General features: G+C 38.5%; 1 protein-coding gene across 2 annotated transcripts; it reads right to left on the reverse strand.

Moving 5' to 3' along the window:
* Positions 1 to 925: 925 nt before the first annotated feature.
* topbp1 (DNA topoisomerase II binding protein 1) lies at positions 926 to 24,507 on the reverse strand. Of its 2 annotated transcripts, XM_048174321.1 has the most exons (28): positions 24,150 to 24,505; positions 23,706 to 23,805; positions 23,458 to 23,592; positions 21,531 to 21,674; positions 20,668 to 20,849; positions 19,726 to 19,919; positions 19,442 to 19,636; positions 18,796 to 18,959; positions 18,471 to 18,634; positions 15,396 to 15,646; positions 15,011 to 15,315; positions 14,733 to 14,905; positions 13,358 to 13,569; positions 12,647 to 12,969; positions 11,865 to 12,050; positions 11,660 to 11,775; positions 11,394 to 11,517; positions 8,070 to 8,234; positions 7,879 to 7,969; positions 7,569 to 7,764; positions 7,090 to 7,319; positions 5,585 to 5,724; positions 5,403 to 5,505; positions 3,038 to 3,201; positions 2,830 to 2,958; positions 2,665 to 2,754; positions 2,351 to 2,512; positions 926 to 1,709 (listed from the first exon to the last, which is right to left on the reverse strand). In XM_048174321.1, the coding sequence occupies exons 2-28, from the start codon at positions 23,790 to 23,792 to the stop codon at positions 1,572 to 1,574; spliced, it is 4,563 nt and encodes a 1,520-aa protein (XP_048030278.1). In that variant the 5' UTR covers positions 23,793 to 23,805; positions 24,150 to 24,505; the 3' UTR covers positions 926 to 1,571. The 2 variants fall into 2 exon arrangements, with proteins under 2 accessions (XP_048030278.1, XP_048030277.1); XM_048174320.1 differs by having other exon boundaries at positions 2,665 to 2,958; positions 24,150 to 24,507.
* Positions 24,508 to 24,534: the final 27 nt, after the last annotated feature.

The following is a 24,534-nucleotide window of genomic DNA, read 5'->3' on the forward strand; positions in this document are numbered from 1 at the left end:
ATGAATGCAGTAATGTACAGAGACATCCTTGATGAAAACCTGCTCCAGAGTGCTCTGGACCTCAGACTGGGGGGGAAGGTTCATCTTCCAACAGGACAACGACCCTAAGCACACAGCCAAGATAACAAAGGAATGGCTAAGGGACAACTCTGTGAATAACCTTGAGTGGCCCAGCCAGAGTCCAGACTTGAACCCAATTGAACATCTCTGGAGAGATCTGAAAATGGCTGTGCACCAATGCTCCTCATCCAACCTGATGGGAGCTTGAGAGGTCGTGCAAAGAAGAATGGGAGAAACTGCCCAAAAATAGGTGTGCCAAGCTTGTAGCATCATACTCAAAAGGACTTGAGGCTGTAATTGGTGCCAAAGGTGCTTCAACAAAGTATTGAGCAAAGGCTGTGAATACTTTTGTACATGGGATTTTTTTTTTCTCATTTTTTATTTTTAATTCATTTTCAAAGAAACTTCTTTCACATTGTCATTATGGGATATTGTTTGTAGAATTTTGAGGAAAATAATGAATTTAATCCCTTTTGGAATAAGGCTGTAACATAAAATTTGGAAAAAGGGAAGCACTGTGAATACTTTCTGGCTGCACTGTATAGGGGGAAAAGACTAGTAGAGGGCAGTGGGTTTAAATCCATCATAATGAGCTTAATGTAGGAAGAAGTGGTTACAAAAATGGTTGGTTAAAAATTATAATTATTTAAAAAATATTAATACTTTTGTTACTATAGGAAGAGAACTGAAAGATCAATCAAGTAAATATGTATCTGACTAAGAAATAACAATATGAAGTGGTTCTGTGACATAAGCCAGACAGCAGCATATAAAAAAAATCTGCACTTGTTGCCATTAGTAACAGAATGGTTGCTGTGGACACAGACGATTCCGATGTCTTTTGTAAGAAAGCATTACACTGGGGTCAAATAGGAAAAGTAAGCAACATCTTGAGTAAATGTAATTACTTGTTACACTTGATCAGATAATCAAGGGATTCACCAAACATAAGAGTGATAACAACATTATTACATACAACAGACTGTATTTTATGAGACATCATAGTGATTTGAGAACATAAAGCATTTAAAATTTCTTACTGTCCAATTAGTCCACCTGTACATCATGTTTTATCATATTTTTGGCTGTCAGATAATTGGCAGCTTTCTAACTATATTTATATAGTACTACTTCATGCATTTGAGGGCTGTGTAAATGTTATGTAATAGATACACCATGGTAATTTTATAAACTACAAATTAGTCTGTCCACCCCTCCATCATGTGAAGATTGCTCCCTCTGCAGGGCAGAAAGTGCTAGTACATCAGAGTCCATAGATGTACAAAACACAAATGCAAGCTGTGAGATTCTGCTTAAATCTGATTTCTGGTGAATCATGCCTTTTTTAAAAAAAGAAAAAAACCTGTTTTCTTCTAATTTTTTGTGTGCTTCACGTTAAGAATTTATTTATTATTGACGAAACAGACATTCTTATTCTTACAATGTAATATGAATAAAATGAATTAAATACATATTAAATATGTTACATTTGAGCATGAAATAGGATGCTTTCATCTCACACGACTCTTCTTTAATGTGGACGTGTCCCCAGAAGCTTTCCGTTTGCGTGAAGATGTATCTTGAACCTTCTCTAGATCATCTGCAGCTGCACCAGGAAGATAGTAAGCGTCCATTGAAGGAGATGGATCCTGAAAAAACAAACAAACAAAAAAACATTAAAAGGGCAATCATAGAACTTGTTGCCTCAACAACCATTTCAGAGCTGAACACAACAAGCAATTACTGTGATCAAATTTCCACATTATTGCTTCCGGTACATTAAATGTCAGGTGTAGGGCAGCACAATTAATAGACATAAAACTGAAATCGCTCATGGCTGTCTGTTTGTGTGTGTGTGCATATATACACATATTAGGGATGGTAAGATTCACCGATTCTAATCGGTGCCTCGGCATAAAAGTTAACGATGCGATGCACTGATTTTAAAAGGTGTGCATCGGATACAAGTTGGAATTTATATTGCGATGCATCGTTTCTAACATATTTGCATTGGTAAAAACAATTTATTTATAAATAATAATAAAAATATTGTGCATCTACTAATTATTTACAAAGTGACCATTATTTACAAAGTGACCAAGTACATTTTACATGTAGCTTGACTTCTCCTCTCTCAAGCACATTCTCTCATCACCACTGCTGCTACCTGAATATAACCACGAGCCTCAGTAAAAAATAAGTAAATAAAATAAAAATCCCCAATTTTTCCCACCAAAATCGTGCTTCCCTAGTCAGGTGTGTGATTTGTATCGGAAACATCCTCTCTCACCTGCATGAGGTAATCAGCAATGTACTCGGGTTTTAGACATTTGACCCCCTGAGCCGCAGCCTCACTGATGTCCACTCTGACATCACCTGGTTTTAACCGACTAAAATCCACAAACAGGTGAGTGGTCTCTTTAAACAGCGAGGGAGAAGGATCTGGTAACACCTATAGAGAAAAAAAGACGGTTAAATACAGGACAAAAGGAACAATACAGAAATGAAAGTGGCGGGAAATAGCAACGACTGCCTGTAAGGTCATAGGAAACCAATGTTTTAAATCTGGAATCAAAACATACAAAATGACAAAAGTCAACAGACCTTGGCTCCCCCAGACTGCAGCAGCCGTCTGAATCCAGCCTCTCTGGCATGGTCAATATTCAGCATTACAGTCCAGCCACCAAAAGCTCCCTGTACATCAACAGCATCAGGCACTGCACCATATACTTGCAGGTTCATACATGCCAAGTGTATATACACGTTTACCTCCTTGTTTGAGGCCCCTTGTAGTGTCTTCCTCCATCGCATAGCTGCCAGTGCCAGTTTCTTCTGCTGAGAGTTGATGGATGTCAGAGCTTCCAGTATAGAGCTGCTGCCCCACTCATACTGCTCCTCCTAACACACACACACACAGGACATGAACATCATCTGTGGTCATGACTGAAAGACGGGGAACGTAAACGCAGACACGCACCTGTATGAAGTGTCCTTCTGCACGGCAGGCCTCCAGGTATGAGCGGTGAAGGATCCACTTGCCCGCTGCCATAGCCGCCAGATACTTCTCATTCCGCAGAGGATAACCCACAATCACATGAGTGCAGCTGGGGTCAAAACTCTGCTTCTCCAACACAATACCACCTGCACATGTAACACATACAAGATGCATCAAATAATAGAAATTCAATTAGGGATACAGCACAACAACTGAATTATTGTCCAACAACAAACTAGTCATGAGGTTGTTGTTTTTTACGTCTCTTTTTTTAAAGACCATAGCTCACCAAGGCTGCATTTATAATACAGTAAAAAACGTAATATTGTGAAATATTATGATTAAAAAACGTTTCTATTTTATTATATTTTAAAAGGTAAATTATTTTCAGCAGTCATTACTCCAGTCTTCAGTGTCACATGATCCTTCAGAAAACATTTTGAATATGCTGATTCTAATGTGCTGATCTAATGTGCTCAATAAGAAACATTTCTTATCAAAACTGAAAACTTTTGTTGTTTAATATTTTTGTGGAAACTGAAAAAATTTAAATATTTCTATATGAAAAAGAAATATTCTGTAGCATAAATGTTTAATGCATCAATTTAATGCACCTGCTGAATACAAGTATTAAAGTATTTTTTATTTTATATCTTTAGGACAGTTCTTTAATTAGCATGCTTTTATAATTAGTTTAATCGTTTTCATGGTAAAATGCTCTTGAAAACCATTTCAAATGGTGATGAATGTCTTTGGCCATTACACTATCTGTTTTTTTAAATTTCCTGCCACAAATGCTACATTTTGACAATAAAAAAAGAGCCGCTTTTCCACCGTTGGGCTGAACGGTTCTCATTGCGTAACTGTTCCATTCCGTGCCCATCTGGGCCAGCTGGTATGGTTACGGTTTTGTTTTCCACTGTGTGGCAGATAACGGCTGCTCTTTGGAATGTAGTATAAAAGTGTATGTCGTTGCCTTGGTAACGCAACTGTTTACTTATGATATGAAATTTAAATATTGACCGCATTATGGAGGATGATTAGATATTTCCTTTAATTATTATTAATTCATGTTTACGTTGCTCAGTGACCAATCAACGTCAATTCAACATGGTTACAATCATGCCGTGCTGTACCAGGCTCCAGTGGAAACACAATTGGAACCGTCCCTTACCTTTCTAAGAACTGTTCGGCCTGTCGGTGGAAAAGTGGCTAAACTTTAAATTGACAAACATCTCAGGACCCCTGCATTCTGCCCCATTCCATTATGCTCTGCAAAGTGTAGCGTAAAAGCTTCCAAAGACATGTGGTCTGATCAGAACCATGCACTGACACTATTGGATGAGACCTGAACTGAGCTGGATGATGACATCCCTGTTTTCTCCAGAGCTGCTTTATAGATGAATTGAACTCATTCCATAATTAATGAACTCTGCACTTTAACACTGAGCTGACCTCAGCTGAACAATGACTGTTTACTATTATCTTTTTAGAGCTGCTACTATTCTGCATCATTGAATCATTTTCCTGTTTGTCACTGTAAAGCTGCTTTGAAACAATCTGTATTGAATAAAGAGCTATATAAATAAAGGTGACTTGACTTGAGGGTCCCTAAGGGGGCTTTCACAATAGGCACGATTGCTGTAGTCCGAGTCCGGTTGTTCCCGGCGCCCCCCCCCCACGGCATTGGGTGGGTTTCACACTCAACTTGATTCTATTTAAACCCTGGTGCATTTGCGTTTATATTGCGTCATCACAAACGTGCAAGACACATGATAGAAAATAGGATGTGGGTAAATATATTGCTTTTTTTTTTAAATTAATTTGGTGCCATTATGCACAGCTTTCTGCTGCTGGCAAAAGGACTCTTTTGAGGAGACAGCAGATGGCCATTCATTTGCCACTCTGATTGTGCTCACTATGGGCGATGACACTGCATGCTTACTCTCACTTATATCCAAAGTAAATCATCACCACTGTCATCCCTTACATGAGTTTTGCTGAACTAATGATGTCATCATTGGCTAAAATGCATGCGCAGGTTACTTTAATTCCCGAACAAATGCGCACCCGAAGTCAGAGTTGCTTTCATAATCACATAAATCACGCCACAGTTACAGTGCAACCGAGCTCAGACCACCTCCTACATGTAGTCCCGGGTTCGGTAACCCGGTACGCTACCGGGACCGCATGACAACTTTCACATTACTAATTTTTCATGTGAATGCCCCGTTTCAACCTAAACTGCCAGTGTGAAAACATCCCTAAAATAAATACAATGCACTGACAGACAATATGAAATGTGTCACCCAGCAGATGAAATGGGAAAGTTGTATTGTGCACTAACCCAGCTCCTCTATGAGATGGCTGTAGTCGATGCGTTCCTGTGGATTCAATGAAGACAGCAGGAATCGTGGAGGATCCTTCTTCACCTCCTCCTCATCTTCAATCTGTTCAGAACAGATCCAGTTAGATCACATCTGAATAAAAAGAATTAGAACTGCTGTCCATGGATTGGTCTATGTGTACCTGTGGAAGGGGAGCGGCTGCAGTTTTAGAAATGGAGAAAGCTATAGTAGGAGCTTCAGGTGTTTCAGGGTTCTGTAGCTTGTCGACTCGAGGTGGGGTCACCTTTGGCTTCAGTTGCGCGTCAATGACTTCAAATGCGGCTAGAAAGGGTCAGAAGAGTTGAATGATTTAAAACATTTGTATTGTACTCTCCCTTCCTCACACACTCTACCTGTTAAGAAGAAAGCGTTTTGCTTCATTTCTCCTTGATCTCTTATCCTGTTTTTTAAGTTCTTCTTTTCCTGTTTTTAATCTGTTGTAGTCACATAGACCTTGAAAGAGTGTCTTGTTATTTCCTACAAGAGCCACACTGTTCTATTCATGCCTATAAGGAGTTATTCACTCCTTAATGCTTCTTTGATATGGATGATGAGACCATACATGAATTTAGCTTTCCTTTGTTTTAAGTTGGCCTAATGCCCTAGACTTGCTCTATATATGTTACAGTGAGCTCAATAAACTTTGATTTTGAGTAAACAGCACTTCTTGTGTTTGTGTCATTCTTTGTCCCAGGTACCGGTGTTCTACTCTACTCTGCATTACAGTCAAACCAAAATTTATTCAGACACTTCAAATATTTTATTCATCAACAGTTTATTCACTATAGTTTACAAAAATGTTAATAAAATATGACAAGATCTCAGAGTTAAACTGTGTCAGAAAAATCTTAATTATATCAGATAACACTTAAGCAAAACATGGTCAGGTCAAAGTAAATAATTTTTGGTTTCAAATTTTTATCAATTTTACTGGTAGTCCACTGTATGAAGAATTTTTGGGTATTATATATCACAGTTTACATTATTTTGATATCCTCACTTACATAAATGAACTATAGTGTCCTGCACCCACTAATAAAAATATATCAGAAATATAAAATGTCTGAATAATTTTTGGTTTGACTATATATTAAACATTAGAGGTCCATCATTTTTATTTAACACTACCATTCAAAAGTTTGTGGTCAGCAAGGAGGTTTGTTATTCAGCAAGGACACATTCAATTGATCAAAAGTGACAGTAAAGACAATTATGTTACAAAAGATTTCTATTTCAAATAAATGCTGCTCTTTCCATTCATCAAAGAATTCTGAAAAAAATGCATTGCGATTTCCAAAAAAATATTACGGAGTAAAACTTTTCTCAATACTACTAATAATAAGAAATGTTTCTTGAGCACCAAATCAGCTTATTATGATTTCTGAAGGACCATGTGACACTGAAGACTGGAGTAATGATGCTGAAAATTCAGCTTTGCATCACAAGAATAATTTACATTATACAATATACTATATATGCAGTTGTTTTAATTGGCAATATTTCACAACATTACTGTTTTCACTGGATTTTTGATCAAATAAATTCAGCCTTGGTGAGCATAAGATACTTTTTTCAAAAACATAAAAAAAACCTACTAACCCCAAACTTAACACATTTTTTTTTTTTTTAAAGCAAAACCTGGCATACCCATTTCCACCAGTTCAGAGTCAGTCATGGAGTCCCTGCCATTGGTTGTGTGGTCAGAGAGGGGCAGTGGGACGAGGGCGAGGGGTTCGGAGTGTTGGGAGGGGCTTCCAGGCCACTGCAGGTTATCGGCCAGCTTAGCCCTCTCCTCTCGTGCTGTGGGGTCATCCCACACGATCTGCTCACTCTGAGATGGCTCTGTGTTCAGGTCCACAGCCACTTGACGTGACATCCTGCCAAAACACAGTCTTTTAACATTCAGTCTTAAAAATGCAACTTCACAAAGCAAGTGAAAAAAACAGTAAAAACGCAACTTGACAAAGATGCAGGTGAACAGGTTGCAGCAAAAACAGTAGCAAGATCATGTCCTGTGTCTACATCCCCTAGTGAACACCTAAAAACTCTGTATTCTTTCAGAGGCTACAAGCTTTGAGACACTGATGGGATCAGAGAGAGAACTCTGGGTAGTCTTGTTTTTATACCGTAGGGCCTCTAAATTGCGGCTGCGTCTACCCATTCGCCCCAGGCTGTCTGGGGTGTGGGGTGAGTCCAGCCCCCCTGAGCCTGTTCTGGCCAACCGTGAGGAGCCTCGACGACCGCTGGTCAGTTTAGTGGCAGACATGATCTCCTGAAGCTGCCTTTGAAGACTCTCTCTCATCTCTAGTGCTTCTGTGATATCTGAGGTAGTGATAAGAAAAGAGAAAATGAGCTGTGAATTGTGACTTTAGATCAGTCAGAGACAAACTGAGCGATATTAGACATAAATCAGACACATATTTAAAGATGACTCACTTTTTTTCTCAGTGGTCTGATCTTTCTCAGGCTCTCCCACACTGACTCGTTGAGGGGTCGAGATGTCTGTTATGTCATCACCAGAGCCAAGCTTTAAAAACATTTTTTTAAGTTACAACATTTAAACAGAAAAAAGCTCAATAATATGCTAGGATTGAAGAGTATGGATAATGCAGTTATTAAGTCCTCACCCTTGTCTCCTCATTCTCTGTGAACGCCCTGAGTCTGGTGCGGGGAGTGGACTGGGGAGGTGACCTCTGAGTGCAATCTGCCACCTGACTCATGGTGAGGCTCATTTTGGGGTTGAACGTGAAAGGGTAGTGCAACTCGGACACATGCTTCTGCTCATCTGCACACTAAAAATGGGATGGACAATGAATTCAATGAATTCTCCAATTATTTAAAGTCCCTCCAGTTTTCCGCGATTCCACGATCGCTGAATAAAATGCAAAATCAACAAAACGTTGAATATTTTTTGTGATCCTGCATAATTTGCCATTTCACTGCAAAATAATTGCAAAAATCAACTTAAACCACAAAAAAATATCTAATTGAATTGTCCCTAATTTAGTTAAAGTTGTAATGCATTATTTTCACAAGGATACAGATCGAGTCGATTATGTTATGTTAGTGAGTGGTCTGTGTGAAACCGTGAAACTTTCTCACCTATTGTCTCACATAAGTGCCAAGGACTGGGCACTTTTTTTTCCAAGGTGACATTTATGTGATTAAAGTTGAGTCGACCAGTCACTGATGGTGTCATTAATGAACAAATAAGCCTGAAACTCGAGCTAAGACTCGAATACCGGTTACCTTGTGCACAGCTATGGCATATGACACAGCGCTGCCTACAAGGCTATTGGTCGTACATAACAGCTTATTTTTTATCAGTTCTTTTGTCTTTGGGTCGTTATATTTCTTACAGATTTCTGCTCGTTCTAAATCAGATACAGATAAAGTAGCACAGTAAAGATTACATTTATATGAATGCATTAGTGAGAGAGCAATTGAGTTTGTGAATTAATTCTACTTGGCAGCATCTCTTTACTAATAGTGAAGCTGTGGGTTTTCAGTTACTAAGAAATATATGCTAGATCTTTTCCGTTTCTAAGCCATTATATTAATAAATCACAGAACAGTGTTGACAATACATTTCTGCGCTCCTGAATGTTTCTGTGTACGTGAAATGCGCGTTACTGTCCGTGTGTCTGTACTGTGTGTGCGTGTTACAATAGCAGCGCATTAGTTTAGAACGGCGATAAACTTACGTGTACAATAAACTGCTTAAAATCTGCATTCACGCTATTAATATTGAGCATAATCAAACATACCTGTGGAGTGCTCTCGGAGTATGCATTTATTTTTTTGTCATTAACTGTTTGATACAGAGCATAAAAATGGACTTCAAAAGATTTCTTATCCTGTTGCGCACTCTATAGGCCATTATCAGTGACTAGTCGACATCAAGCTTAAAACATCATGCCAGCCCATTAAAGTCGACTAAAGCCCATTAAAGTCTGTGCAACCCCTAATTGATAGTACTAAAAAGAGTTTATAAAAGCACTGTATACCGCAAAAGAGAACTCAATTCAGTACTGTCATACTGACCGATTGACTTTCTAGGCTTATTCCTTGAATGGTCAAATATTGTCTTGGTGGTTAAGCCTTAAAGGTGATAGAGTCGACTGAGAATCCAAAGACTGTTACTGAGTTTTTGAAATGAGCGCATGCGTAAGAACAACCCCCCTCCTTCACAACACATTTCAAAGGAACGCCTCCCAAAACTCGTAAACACTCGTATTGGAACACGAGTGTTTACCACTGGCATTCGCTGTGTCGTGTTTTTTGGATTCATTATGTTGGACTCACCGCAGGTAACTCATAATCTGCAGTTGTTACTCCTGTCTCCTGACAAAAACATTGCATGCGGCGCCTGTAGTGTGGAAAGTTACTGGAGAGCACAGCCGCGCTCGTCTCTCAAAAGGAACGTCACGGCAGTGATTGACAAGCCAGAGGGCCAATCGTTTACGCGATGATCGCGTAAACGATTGGCTGATGTTTTTAAGGCCCTACCTCGTGCACAGATGATGTATATTAATATTATTACTTTCAGTGCACCTAATAAATAGTCTTTTATCAGTTAGTAAAGACAGTTTCAAGTAATATTGCAAAAATGTATAAAACAAAACATCTTTAGCACCTTTAAGTGAACAATCCGTTTGGGAGAAAAAAAAAAAAAAAAAAAAAAACAATTTGGGACATGTGTCCGTATTGGATACACACATTACTGTAGGTCTTAAAGTGAAAGCAACCTGATATACACACTGCTATTGGTGTTGTTAACATTAATCAAACAACAAGAGATTAAAAAAAAAAAAAAAAAAAAAAAAAAAAAAAAAAAAACTGTTTGTAACTGTATAATTATGATGTTACTGACTATTTACTTGATTACTTGAGAACTTATTACTTATATTAGGTATTTTTGTTTTGCTGTGGTTTGGTTATGAGATTTTGGTCATAGCGCCCACCATAAGTGATCATGTTGTTAAAGCTAGATAGTACACCACTAGACTAACCTTTTTGTTAAGAAACCAAAATAAATAAGATTTATGCATTTTGTTTGTACTTTGTGTCATGTGTGACTATTGTGCATCTAACGTATTACGTAATATGGTAAATGTGGTATCCTAATTACATATATATTTAAATCCTTTTGATTTTTAGAGAAATTAACACTTTTATTCAACAAGGTTTCATGAAATTGATCAAATGTGACAGTAAAGACATTAATGTTATGAAAGATTTCTATTTCAAATAAATTAGGTTCTTTGAACGTTCTCTCAAAGAATCCTGAAAAATATAGGATTTTTAAATCACCAAATCAGCATATTAGAGCATTTCACATTAGAATATAAATGTTTATAAATATAAATATTTTAAATTGTAAAAATTTCACAATATTTATTAGTTTTTACTGTATTTTTTGATCAAATGCAGCCTTGGTGAGCATAACACCATGTCTACACCAGATGAGAGTAGCGCAACACGACAAAAGAAAATAGAACCTATTATAATCAGCGATACCGTCTACACTGGATGCGGCACGAAGTAACACAAAGCACGACAAATCCCTGGTGGTAAACTGATATCTTGTTCTATTTCTGATGTTCTCCAAGTGCTAACACAACTTCTGACACAAAGGACAAATGGATTTGCAATGCTCGCTTTGTCATGTCCAGTGTAGACAGCTTGCAGCGTGATGCTACAACTGTAGCATCCAGTGTAGACACAGTGTAAGAGACTTCTTTCAAATACTAAATAAAAAAAAATAAAAAAAAAATAAAAAAAACTTACCAACCCTAATTTACAGTAGTTAATGTATAACACCATATTGACAATCTGCCTATTTTTAATTGATCAGTTCACATATTTAATTGTTTATGCTTATTTCCCCAATTTTTACATTTAGATTACCTTTGCCATCATCTAACACTCAAGTTAACAAGTGTACGTACAGCCTGTAGCCAGTGTTGTGACACTATATGCAGTCCTCTCTCTTTGACAGCTCTGTATTCTTTACTGTTGTCTCCAACTTTACCCTGGTAGATGTAATGAGTGACAGAGTCGTCACACGACCACCTAAAATAGACAGCATGGCATTAGACTCCATCCCTTCACCCTAAAATATGTCTTACCAACATCTCAGCTGGCACTGTTTTAGATGTGTGCAATTTTAGTTTGATTCACTGAGAGTCAGATATTTAGATTTTTTTATATATACCTGAAGTCTGCACCGAGAGAGGCAGCCACTGCATTGAGTTCACCCTGTTTCTTGCTTAATTTCTTGCTCACACACACCACCACCCCCCTGAGAGGAGCTGCAGCCTTCTGCTCCACCTGCAAGACACACACACACACACACCTGTAAATATCTGTATTCAGATACATTTTGTAAATGTATATGTGAGTATAAGCGTGTGTGCTACCTCAGGTTCTGGCTCTTTTCCAAGTTGTGGACTGGCAGTCATGGCTGCGAGGTTTGTGACGTGACTGCGGTTGCTGTTGGCAACTGCAGCTTTAAGGTTCCTCTCAATGACCTCTGACAGAGGAGTCTCCGCCCCCTGACCTTGCTGAGGGTTATTACCAGGAGTCTGTAAATGGTCAAACACATCCTGCAACACAGACGTACCAATACAAAAACACAAAACTTAGTTATCACTTTGTTTCATCTTAATCAGTGCCTCCAAGATTCTGAATACTGAACGGACACTGCTTTGTAAATTGGATGATGTCTTACAACCTATCTAACTAACTGTGTGGCAGTTTCATACCAGTCAATAAAACACTATCAGCGGAAGCAAATGATTACTCACATGGGCTTAATGTTCACTATATCAGAATTTATTCTGCAAATGAATTTCCACCACACATTATTTGCATTAACACTTTTTCACACAAGTCATAACCACCTCAGGTGAGCATAAACACTTTTTTTTTTTTTTTTAGGTCACTTGTTTCTGATAATATACTTCAAAATGCTCATAAAAACATGGAAACATAGCTACTGTTATACGGTAGGGGGCGCTATTATGCAACTTCTGAAAAAGTATCAGAATCTCTGGATCTCAAAATAGGCAAAAAAGGAGCAGAAACAAGCGATTGTAACCTTTGAAAAAAACAAAAAAAAATAAAAAACAATTTAACCCTAAACTAAGCAAAAAACTTTTCTGATTCTGAAATGATCAAACCCTTCCCATTTTCAGTTCACCTTAGTGTTAAATGAGGGTCCAAAGAGTCGGTCTCTGCTCAGGAAGCGAGAAGGAGTATCTAGTTGGAGGGAGGAGTCTTTTTGCAGGGCTCCTTTGGCCTCCTCTTTTCCTGGGGTTGCCATCTCCGCCTGCTCCTCTTCTTCCTGTCTCAACTTTCTGACTGCTGAACGGACAGTGCGGCTCTGAAAGCGAGTCGTGTCCAGAGGGGTGATGGCAGCGCTATTTTGTGGGCCCAGTAGGGGCAGCTCTGGGGAGCGTTGCAGGAGACGCAGAGGTGGCGGGTCTTTCTGAGATGCTCCAACAAAACTGTCTTCACTTCTCTCTATTGAAAATCACGAAGAGAGTAATAATATAAATTTCCAAGTGACCATTTCATGATGGTATATGACATTTTTTAATTTCATGTACAGAAATTGATGAATCTGATTATATTCAATCAAAAAATGTAAATAAATCACAAAAGGTTTTTTAAAGATAGCAGTAACAGTTTATTTTAGGGTTTAATTCTCACTTTTAACTAGTTGCCTATTAGCTTGAATATTACTAGGATAGGATATTGGCTGTTTATTAGTACTTATAAAGCACATATTAAGGTCTTATTGTGCATGACCTTATTCTACATTCTTAATCCTACCCAATACCTAAACTTAAAAGCTACAAAAACTGAATAACATTTGGGATCATCAGTTATAATTCTACTTCTGACTAACCTGGAGAAGGTGGAAGGTCAACCAGGTATCGTCCCTCATCGGCACGCTTCCCTGTTCTGGCAGACTCTAAAACCCAGCGGATCGTGACTGCAGGTAGACCCCATTTCTGGGCAGCCTGGTACTTGGTGCCCTCAGGTGTCTGGAGTACCAGATGAGTGCTGGCCAGCATTCCCTTCCTTTGATTAGCAGTCCGCACAAAGTAATCCTGAACACTGCAGACAGACGTGTAGGGGGAGAGAAATAATAAAAAATAGATTAGCTCTGAGAACTGAAAGGAATCCAGCAATTCTGGTTATAATTACAAATGTTAAAAATTTGCTGTGCTTTGTTGTAGCTGCACAATTTGGCCAAACATAGTTTGTTTGTTCATTACATTTTTACACCATGTTAGCATCATGACTATTTACATGGCAAACACAAAGGTCAATATCATCCATAATGGTCAAACATAGTAACACATTAAACAAAATAAGAAATAATTTGAGTACTAATAAATTGAGTATTTAAGAAATGTAACTAATAACAATATTTTTATTTTACAGTACAAACGTAAAATTAAAATACTAATATTTATGTCTTAAACATTAACAAACATTAAACGATCAAGCTTTTATTTTGGTGAAAACTGTATCGAACCTTTAAAGGGATAGTTCACCCAAAAATTAAATTCTGTCATCATTTACTCTAGTTGTTCCAAACCTGTATGAATATATTTTGAAGAATGTCAGTAACTGTCAGTAACTAAAGAGTTGATTGGACCCACTGACTTCCATAGCATTTTTTATTCCGTACTATAGAAGTCAATGGAGCCCACCATATTCTTTAAAACATATTCTTTTGTGTTTCATATTCATATGGAACAACTTTGGGGTGAGTAAATGATGACAGAATTTTCATTTTTGAGAGAACAATCCCTTTAAAGCATCTTTGATATTGGCAGCAGGTTTATAAATGATGCTCATTGCAAATCTAGTGAAATAGGTGGCACACAATTCATTTTTAAATGCATGTTATAAGCAACCCAAACTCAGAGTATTGATGGAGTTTCTGTGGAGCAGCATTTACTGCAAACAGAGGAGCTCTGTGACACTGAAAACACCAGGTGATGAGCTGCTCACCTGTAAATGAACGCAATGCCGTGCTTCCCTCTGAAACTTGCTACACTTTTTTTTTTAATTAAATCACAGCTAATTTGATAATTAAAATCATTCAAAGTTATCAATTTTAATTAGTATGATGAATCCTTGACTGAATTAATGACCACGTCTTTTTCACAAAGAAGGAGGTTAGCCTACTTGTGAAGTGTTTTTAAGAACTTAATACTGCCTAGAAGGTGAGCAGTAGGTCTCAGTAAGCAGTGAACAGAAGGTCTCACCTTGCTCCAAGGTGCTTGGCGAGCTGAATGAGAGACTCTCTCTCAGCTCCAGAAAACTGACTGACAGACAGCACACAGTCTTTGAGAGGAGAGAAGCCCTCTCTCACTGTCACTGGAGTGAATAGAGGATGAGAAGCTAATGGCAACACACACTGCTGCTCCACACACATGGCCTAAACACACACACAAACAGGTCAGTAGTAGTAAAAGACAAACATTACAAAAAGTTATCAAAAAGGTATCTTGTCTGTGCATAAACTCTAATGTGTTTTTCTCACCAGCCAGGTATCTGTTACGACCTCATCTACTGTGGCCTCCACGTCACAGCCCAGTAGTGGCACAATGGCGTAATGCGCCACTGCTCTCGAGCGGCCGACCAAAATCTTCCCAGCGTTTTCCATGACTAGCTCTGAGAGCTGGGCTTCAGCCTCAGCTCCAAAACCAACCAAGATAAAGCGCTTCCCTGAAAACAGGCCACCCTCTGAGGTTTCAACCACGGTGGAGTCCTTCCCTGCAGCTGGAGGCTCTGGAAGCAAAATGCTCTTCCTACTGCTGGTACTGTTAGCAGCCTGAGGCAGCTCCACTACAGTAAAGACAGTCAGAGTAGAATGAGAAAGACGGACAGGAGTAGACAGAGGAAGAATGAAGCATTTATCAACTCACCCACAGTCTGGTCATTCTCCATGTACTGCGAGAGCAGGTCTTCTTCTGCTCTGGCTTGACGGGCTGGACTAGGGGCAGGAGGGGGAGCTACAGAGGGTCTGGAGGCACGGGGAGCAGCTTTTTGAGCAGCAGGCAAATCAACAGCAGCTGGGGCAGGGGGCAGGAAGGAGGGGTGGAAGTAGCCATCCTCTGGGAGCAAAGTACCATGGGAGAAACTGTCTAGCAGCCACTGCACGGTCACTATATGGGGTCTATGGAGAAGAACACATCTCTGAGAACCATATTTGAATTGCTTAAATTGCATCTTATGCACCTAAGTGGAAACTTAGACAGGAAAAGTCCATCTGAATGACATGTACCATAAACCTTGCATATTCAACAACTAGTTCTCCCTACAAAGTCCTCAAAGGCCTTGATATTACTCACGGTTAAGTTCTGTTTCGCATAGGTGCAAATAAGAAGTTTGAAATACCTTTTCAGCGATATACTCTTAGCGAACATCCTGACGCCACCCACACACACACCTTCCTATTAAAGGTGCAGTGTGCAAATTTTAGCGGCATCTTGCGGTGAAGTTGTGAATTGCAAACAACGGCTCAGTCCACCGTTCACCCTTCCTTTCAAAGCACATAAAGAAACTATGGTGGCCAACACAGGACAAAGATGTCGTCGTTTGAGACAGAAGAGAGTAGCCAGTCAAGCAATGAGGTTTCTTCTTACTTCTAACAAAGAACGGTCTCTGCTTCTAATAAACCAGACGACTACTACTATTACTACTATATGTGTATTCAACGTAGTGACGAGGCAAGCATGTAAGGGGACCCACAGTGTATGTGGATAGAAATGGCTCATTTTAAGGTAATAAAAACATAACAGTTCATTATGTAAGGTCTTTATACACCACTGAAAACATAGTTATGTATATTATATTGCATTTCTGTCAATAGATCCTCCTAAATATTACACACCAGACCTAAGGTGTTTACCAGCCGGAGTGAACTTTTCCAGAAAGTTTGCTTTGGAAAGCTGTTTTGAACTCCAAACAAACTTGATTTGGCCTTTTTCAAAATAACATCACACTAGATCATTCTTCAATTTCGCTTCAAGTATATTGGGGCCTTTATAGCAACGTGGATTCTAAACTTTGTTTGGTGGGCCAATAAAAACCTATAAAGCAATTAAAATTAGATAAACAATAATGCCCAGTTGCACCCCAACATAGATCTTGGACACCAATTGTCTCTGTATTCAGCTCAGAGTGATGGAAAACACTGGGGGGTGGAAAAGATTTTTTAGACAGGGACCTTAAAGTCACCATGAAATCAAAAGTAGCCAATTCTTTTTTTTTCCTCTTTTTTTATGGATTATTGTCTTTATTATAAATCTTTTATTTTTATTTTTATAAAATTCAAGTGCCCTCGTAATCTTTAATTAAAATAACCATGAATATTTCCTCTTATCTGTTTTTCAGCGCGAGGGCAGGACAGCCTGTCACTCACATGAGATCGCAGCAATAGCAAACAACAATGATCCAACCAATTTCTGATGGACAAAATCAAGTCCCACCCTACAATTTTCCTTGTTCGAGAAGCTGTTTCACTTGGCTATACTTCAAAATAGGGAAGAAAAGACTATCGCAACTTCTGTTTCGGAGACTGTGATTGTCCTTTCTTTCAAATTGTGACATATCCAATTGAAATGCTTTATCAAACAAGAAAAAACATAGGGATGAACATTGAGAATCAAATGGATCGTTGTAATTTGCTTATTGTGCACGATCTCACCCGGTACACATTCAGAGAAGAGATGTCGATACAAGGGGGTATTTTGCGAGGAGATATTTTAAGTAAAGATTATGAGGACATGTGAATTTTAAAGGTGCCGTAGAATGTCTTTTTAAAAGATGTAATATAAGTCTAAGGTGTCCCCTGAATGTGTGAAGTTTCAGCTCAAAATACCCCATAGATGTTTTTTTATTAATTTTTTTAACTGCCTATTTTGGGGCATCATTAAATATGCACCGATTCAGGCTGCGCGGCCCCTTTAAATTCTCCTGCTCCCCACCCACGGAGCTCGCGCTTGCCTTTAACAGCATAAACAAAGTTCACACAGCTAATATAACCCTCAAAATGGATCTTTACAAAGTGTTCGTCATGCAACATGTCTAATCGCGTAAGTATGGTATTTATTTGGATGTTTACATTTGATTCTGAATGAGTTTGATAGTGCTCCGTGGCTAAAGCTAACATTACACACTGTTGGAGAGATTTATAAAGAATGAAGTTGTGTTTATGCATTATACAGACTGCAAGGGTTTAAAAAAAATGAAAATAACGACAGTCTTGTCTCCGTGAATACAGTAAGAAACGATGGTAACTTTAACCACATTTAACAGTACATTAGCAACATGCTAACGAAACATTTAGAAAGACAATTTACAAATATCACTAAAAATATCATGATATCATGGATCATGTCAGTTATTATTGCTCCATCTGCCATTTTTCGCTATTGTCCTTGCTGTCCTAGTCTGATGATTCAGCTGTGCACAGATCCAGATACTAGATAGTTAATACTGCCTGCCCTTGTCTAATGCCTTGAACATGAGCTGGCATATGCAAATATTGGGGGCGTACATATTAATGATCCCGACTGTTATGTAACAGTCGATGTTATGTTGAGATTCGCCTGTTCTTCTGAGGTCTTTTAAACAAATGAGACTGAAGGAGGAAACAACGGTGTTTCCTCACTGTATGTCATTTCCATGTACTGAACTCTTGTTATTTAACTATGCCAAGGTAAATTCAACTTTTAATTCTAGGGCACCTTTAAAAAAATTAATGATGAGTATGGATACATTTATAAAAAAATAAAATAAAAAAAATGCAATTCTCTGATAAAAAAAAAAAACAATTATCAATGACCATCAATGACTTTAACTAATTTGATCATGCAGACAATGTGGATATAGCAATGTGGATTCTAAACTTTGGTGGGCCAATAAAAACCTGTAAAGCAATTCAAATGAGATAAAAAATAATGCCCAGTTGCACCCCAACATAGATTTTGACTGACCTGTGAGTGGCTTTGTCAAGGAAGACTTTTACCCCCTGGTCTGGTTCTCCCATCACTATGTGTGTGAGATCCTGACTGGGCTGGTTGAAGCGCAGACCTCCAGCAGAGTTCACCATCCGCCTCAGTTTCTCCAGTTTCTTTCCAGAAAGGCCACACAGGTACAACTATAGGAAGAAAAGAGGGTGGAGAACCATTTTTGTTTCAGATTCAATGCTTAAATCCACACAAAAGCAACATGATTTCTTTACAATTTTTAATCTAAACAATGTCTCAAATGCGTGACCTATAAATATGCAGGAAACACTCATATTTGAGTAAAACTAACCTTACAGCCATCCAACAGGTCATCTACTCGACAGACAGTGATGTCAAATGAGTCGACCGGATCAGGAGTTTCTATGTGGCTGATTCCTGCAGTGGTGAGCGCTGTTTCATTTACATTCATGCTGATATTGGATATATGACTCAATCCCAGAAGTGAGGGACCTTCTGCACAAACAAATGAAAACTCAATGAATCAAATGAATCAAACATCAGAATCAATAATAATATTGATTTATTCAGGTGATAGTTTTTTGTTTTGTGAAATAACTAAAAAAATATATAACTATCTTATGTATATTCAGTAAATTCAGGGTCTGTAGGATTTCTGATTTGTTGCTCAAGAAACATTCCTTATTATAAATGTTGAAAAAAAAGTTGTGCTTCTTTAATATTTTTGTGGAAACTGTGATACTTTTTTTAGGATTCAATGATGAATAGAAAGTTTAAAAGAACAGCATTTATTTAAAATAGAAAATCTTTTGTAATATAATTAATGTCTTCATTGTCACTTTTAATCAATTTAATGCATCCTTGCTGAATAAAATTATTAATTAAAAAAAAAAAAAAAAAAAAAAATCTTACTGACCCCAAACTTTGCACAGTAGTGTACACAAGCAGAACCACAAGTACAGTGTTTTTCTCCGTACCCTCTTTGTTCCTGCTGACTCCTGTAGGAGTGGAGGTGTTGGGTCTGCCCGGCTTCTCCTCGGTTCTCCTCTTTTCTCCACGCTCCACGGCATACCTGCTCTCATCCTGACAGAAGCCCTTCTCGATGCTGTCAAACAGCCAGTGCAGGGACACACAGTATACGTTCCATTTACGGGCAAACTCATATTTCTGACCTGAAATGCAACACACAAACTGAAGTAAAGTACATGCTAAGCCTAAGACTGTATCCCTAGTGTGATGGGGTTAGAGATAATGGGGTCACCTGTGGGTTCACTGACAATGAGATGAGTGCACTCATTCATCTTGAGCTGCCCTGTGTAGCTTCCTCCATTCTGATCGCACAACCTCTGAACCTCTTTACGCTCCACAGTAGAGAGTCCAGTCACACACACTGTACAGCCTTTCAGAACTGGACACTGATAGTCCTCTGTATTCAGCTCAGAGTGATGGAAAACACTGGAGGGCGGAAAAGATTTTTTAGACAGGGACCTTAAAGTCACCATGAAATCAAAGTAGCCAATTCTTTTTTTTTTTTTATGGATTATTGTATTTATTCTAAATCATTTATCCATGTACATCATTTTTTTCATAAAATTCATGTGCCCTCATAATCTTTAATTAAAATAACCATGAATATTTCCTCTTATCTGTTTTTCAGCGCGAGGGCAGGACAGCCTGTCACTCACATGAGATCGCAGCAATAGCAAACAACAATGATCCAACCAATTTCCGATGGACAAAATCAAGTCCCACCCTACAATTTTCCTTGTTCGAGAAGCCGTTTCACTTGGCTAAACTTTAAAATAGGGAAGAAAAGACTATCACAACTTCTGTTTCGGAGACTCTGATTGTCCTTTCTTTTAAATTGTGACATATCCAATTGAAATGCTTTATCAAACAAGAAAAAACGTTGGGATGAACATTGAGAATCAAATGGATCGTTGTAATTTGCTTATTGTGCACGATCTCACCCGGTACACATTCAGAGAAGAGATGTCGATGCAAGGGGGTATTTTGCGAGGAGATATTTTAATTAAAGATTATGAGGACATGTGAATTAAAAAAAAAAAAAAAAAGATGAGTATGGATACATTTATTAAAAAAAACTGCAATTCTATGAAAAAAAAAAAAAAAAAAAAAAATTATCAATGACCATCAATGACTTTAAATAACTAATTTGATTGTGCAGAAATTAATAAGTTACCAATCCTGAGACTTTTCCCAGCATGCTTTCACCCAGCTGGGCAATAGGATGGGCTTCCCGAGGCTTGCAGCCACCAGGTATTTCTTACTCCCCACTTCACCTGCCACCAGGTGAGTAACAGACACGTTGAGATCACGGTAAACCCGTCCACCCATCAGCTGGACAAGATCCATCACTTCACTCTACGAGAACAACAAAACAGCAACTTATTTGACGTGCAGAACTGCACTTACAAGTGTAACGCCATTTCAATCCCAGTTTATAACGAATACAACAACAATAACATTAGCATTAAAGGGATAGTTCACCCAAAAATGAAAATTTGATGTTTATCTGCTTAACCCCAGCGCATCCAAGATGTAGGCGACTTTGTTTCTTCAGTTGAACACAAATGCTGATTTTTAACTCCAACCGTTGCCGTCTGTCAGTCAAATAATGCTAGTGGATGGGAACTTCTACTATAAGAGTAAATAAAACTTGCATAAACAAGTCCAAATTAAACCCTGCGGATCGTGACGACACATTGATGTCCTAAGACACGAAACGATCGGTTTGTGCAAGAAACCGAACAGTATTTATATAATTTTTTAACTCTAATACACCACTATGTCCAACCGCATTCAGCACCCGTTAGTAAGGTCTGATCGCGCTCTGACAGCGGCAGTGATGTCTAGCACTCATTGAAGTATATGCGCGAGACATCACTGCCGCTGTCAGTGATGTCTCAGATAAAAATCATCATTTGTGTTCTACTGAAGAATCAAAGTCACCTACATCTTGGATGCGCTGGGGGTAAGCAGATAAACATCAAATTTTCATTTTTGGGTGAACTATCCCTTTAATCATAAATGTCTTTTCCTTACCCGTGCCTCTTTGTCGAGATTGGTGCAGGAGACAGTGACATCAGCCATTGCCATGTTGTACACAGGCTGCTCTGCTTTGGGCACACATCTCTGCTTCTGCAGACAGAACAGCACTACCAGAGGACTCACGATCCTGCATCCCAGCTGCAAAAATGAAAAACATTCAGAGATTCATAAGACTATCAATATTTATAATAATATGATGGGGACAATTAAGGAAAAATAAATGGATAGAACACAAGTGTTCAGGTATTACAACTGAAGTTCAACTTACAAGCTGAAAAAATTAATTAAATTAAATTAGTTCTGTCAAATCGATTAATCGCATCTAACATAAAAGTTTGTTTCTATAATATGTGTATGTGTACCACTGACAGGTGATGTGAATAACACTGATTATTCATCATGGCACCCATTGGTGGGATATATTAGGCAGCAAGTGAACATTTTATCCTCAAAGTTGATGTGTCAGAAACGGGAAAAATGGACAAGCATACAGATTTGAGTAAGTTTGACAAGGGCCAAATTGTGATGGCTAGACGACTGGGTCAGAGCATCTCCAAAACTGCAGCTCTTGTGGGGTGTTCCCGGTCTGCAGTGGTCTGTATCTATCAAAAGTGGTCCAAGGAAGGAACAGTGGTGAACCGGCGACAGGGTCATGGGCGGCCAAGGCTCAGTGATGCACGTGGGGAGCGAAGGCTGGCCCGTGTGGTCCGATTCAGCAGACGTGCTACTGTAGCTCAAATTGCTCAAGAAGTTAATGCTGCATAGCCGCAGACCAGTCAGGGTGCCCATGTTGACCGCTGTCCACTGCAGAAAGCACCAACAGTAGGCACGTGAGCATCAGAACTGGAAGAGAAGGTGGTCTGGTGAATCATGTTTTCTTTTACATCACGTGGATGGCCGGGTGCTTCGCTTTACTTGGGGAACACATGGCACCAGGATGCACTATGGGAAGAAAGCAAACCGGCGGAGGCAGTGTGATGCTTTGGCCAATGTTCTGCTGGGAAAACTTGGGTCCTGCCATCCATGTGGATGTTACTTTGACACACACCACCTACCGCAGCATTGTTGCAGACCATGTACACCCTTTCATGGAAACTGTATTCCCTGGTGGCTGTGGCGTCTCTCAGCAGGATAATGCACCCTGCCACAAAGCAAAAATGGTTCAGGAATGGTTTGAGGAGAACAACAGCGAGTTTGAGGTGTTGACTTGGCCTCCAAATTCCCCAGATCTAATCCAATCGAGCATCTGTGGGATGTGCTGAACAAACAAGTAAGTCCAATCCATGGAGGCTCCACCTCACAACTTACAGGACTCAAAGGATCTGCTGCTAACATCTTGGTCCCTGATACCACAGCACACCTTCAGGGGTCTAGTGGAGTCCATGCCTTGACAGGTCAGGGCTGTTTTGGCAGCATATTGTTATGCCTGATCAGTGTATAGTACATATGTACACACACACATATATTATATAAAACAAACTTTTATGTTAGATGCAATTAATCACGATTAAATCGATTTGACAGCACTAAATTAAATTTAAAAAAAATTGTATTTTGAAAATACATAACATACATGTGAAATTGGCCATTCAGTGAAGAATCATTATTAGGCTTAAATATATCTGGACCTATTCTGAATGCAAAGAACATTTTGGTGTGTACAACTGCTTAGAGGTAGGTGAAATGAAAGCAAAAGTTTCTAACACCAACTTTTCAAAAAGTGAAATACAAAATAGTATTATGTATTTTCAATACATTTATCTGAAATACTACCCATCCCTGCTAACATAAATCATAAATATTTAGATAATTACAGTATGTAAATAGAAAAAAAAAAAAAAAAGAATTATGTTCTCTCTTAATGGAATGGAATAAAAGTGCAAAAAGCAGATGCTGTGCGCTGTTGTAAGTGAATCCTCACCCTCCTGCAGTGGTCAAAGGCATTGCTGGTGAAATCACTGAACACAAACAGGGATTTGTCATTGTGGTCCAGTTCTAGTGCGGCTTCCTCATCCACCGTCTGCACATATTTCTCTGACTGAAGTTCCACTATTGCCTGAAGACAAGCATATGACTGTATAAACAAAAGACCTATATCTTATATTATTACAAGAAGCATTTAATGACAGCTAATCAATGTAAGAATTGTAAGAATTTTACAATCATCACCTTATAGGCCTGGAGAGCCAGATCAGTCTTCTGTCCATTGCGTTCAACAAATTTCACAATATAAACATCTCTGTTGCCCTTTGACATGGTGGCATATAATCTACATTAGGTGGAAGGAAAACAAATGTACAGGTTGTCATAAGAGACATGTAAACATCTGCTAGTATCCCATTATCTCGCGTTGTTTTTCTGTAATGTAAGATGTCTCTATGTTTTAACAATTAAATATAATGTAAATAGGAAATGAATACAAAAATCAAATTATGTTATTATGACTGTTAAACTAACAATGAACAATCAGCTTCTCATAGTAGGCGGTTTGTTTTGATAATCTCATAAACGTGGTTAAACAAGCCAAATCAATGTCATACTGTCGCATAGCTCTAAAAACAAGCAATTTATTGATCTTTAAGTTATTAAAATCAAACAAACTTAAACACTTACCGCGAGACAGAGCAGTCTTGCGCTACTGCGCTGTGTTTACGAGGATTAAAACTAATTTCTAAAAGACTTTGATCTCATTTCAACTTTGTTTTTTTATATAATTTCTGCAACTGAACCCATGTAAATAACTGTTGTATAACACAAAATAATAAATCATTAACTAATTTGTCTGTTTTTCATTCAGAAGAAGCCGTACTCCAGTCATTCGCGCCACTAGCTCTGAAAACAACTTCCGCTTCACTTCTGTTTCTTTGGTAAGACAGGAGAAATATTAAAATATATGACCGCCACCCACCGGACTGGAGGATCGTAATATATCAGAAATTAATGAGATAAAAGTTAAAATCAAGTTAATTTTATTATATGAAGTTGGAAGTGAGAAGAA

Source organism: Megalobrama amblycephala, linkage group LG22 (assembly GCF_018812025.1).
Source record: "Megalobrama amblycephala isolate DHTTF-2021 linkage group LG22, ASM1881202v1, whole genome shotgun sequence".
Lineage (NCBI taxonomy): Eukaryota > Metazoa > Chordata > Actinopteri > Cypriniformes > Xenocyprididae > Megalobrama > Megalobrama amblycephala.

Excerpts from the sequence above, each read along its gene's own strand:
- topbp1 (XM_048174320.1), bottom strand. The coding sequence starts at position 23,792 with ATGTCAAAGGGCAACAGAGATGTTTATATTGTGAAATTTGTTGAACGC. Across the intron at positions 19,637-19,725 it reads CATTGTCAGTGAACCCACAG|GTCAGAAATATGAGTTTGCC; the intron begins GTGACCCCATTA and ends GTTGCATTTCAG. Across the intron at positions 15,316-15,395 it reads GGAGAATGACCAGACTGTGG|TGGAGCTGCCTCAGGCTGCT; the intron begins GTGAGTTGATAA and ends TCTTTACTGTAG.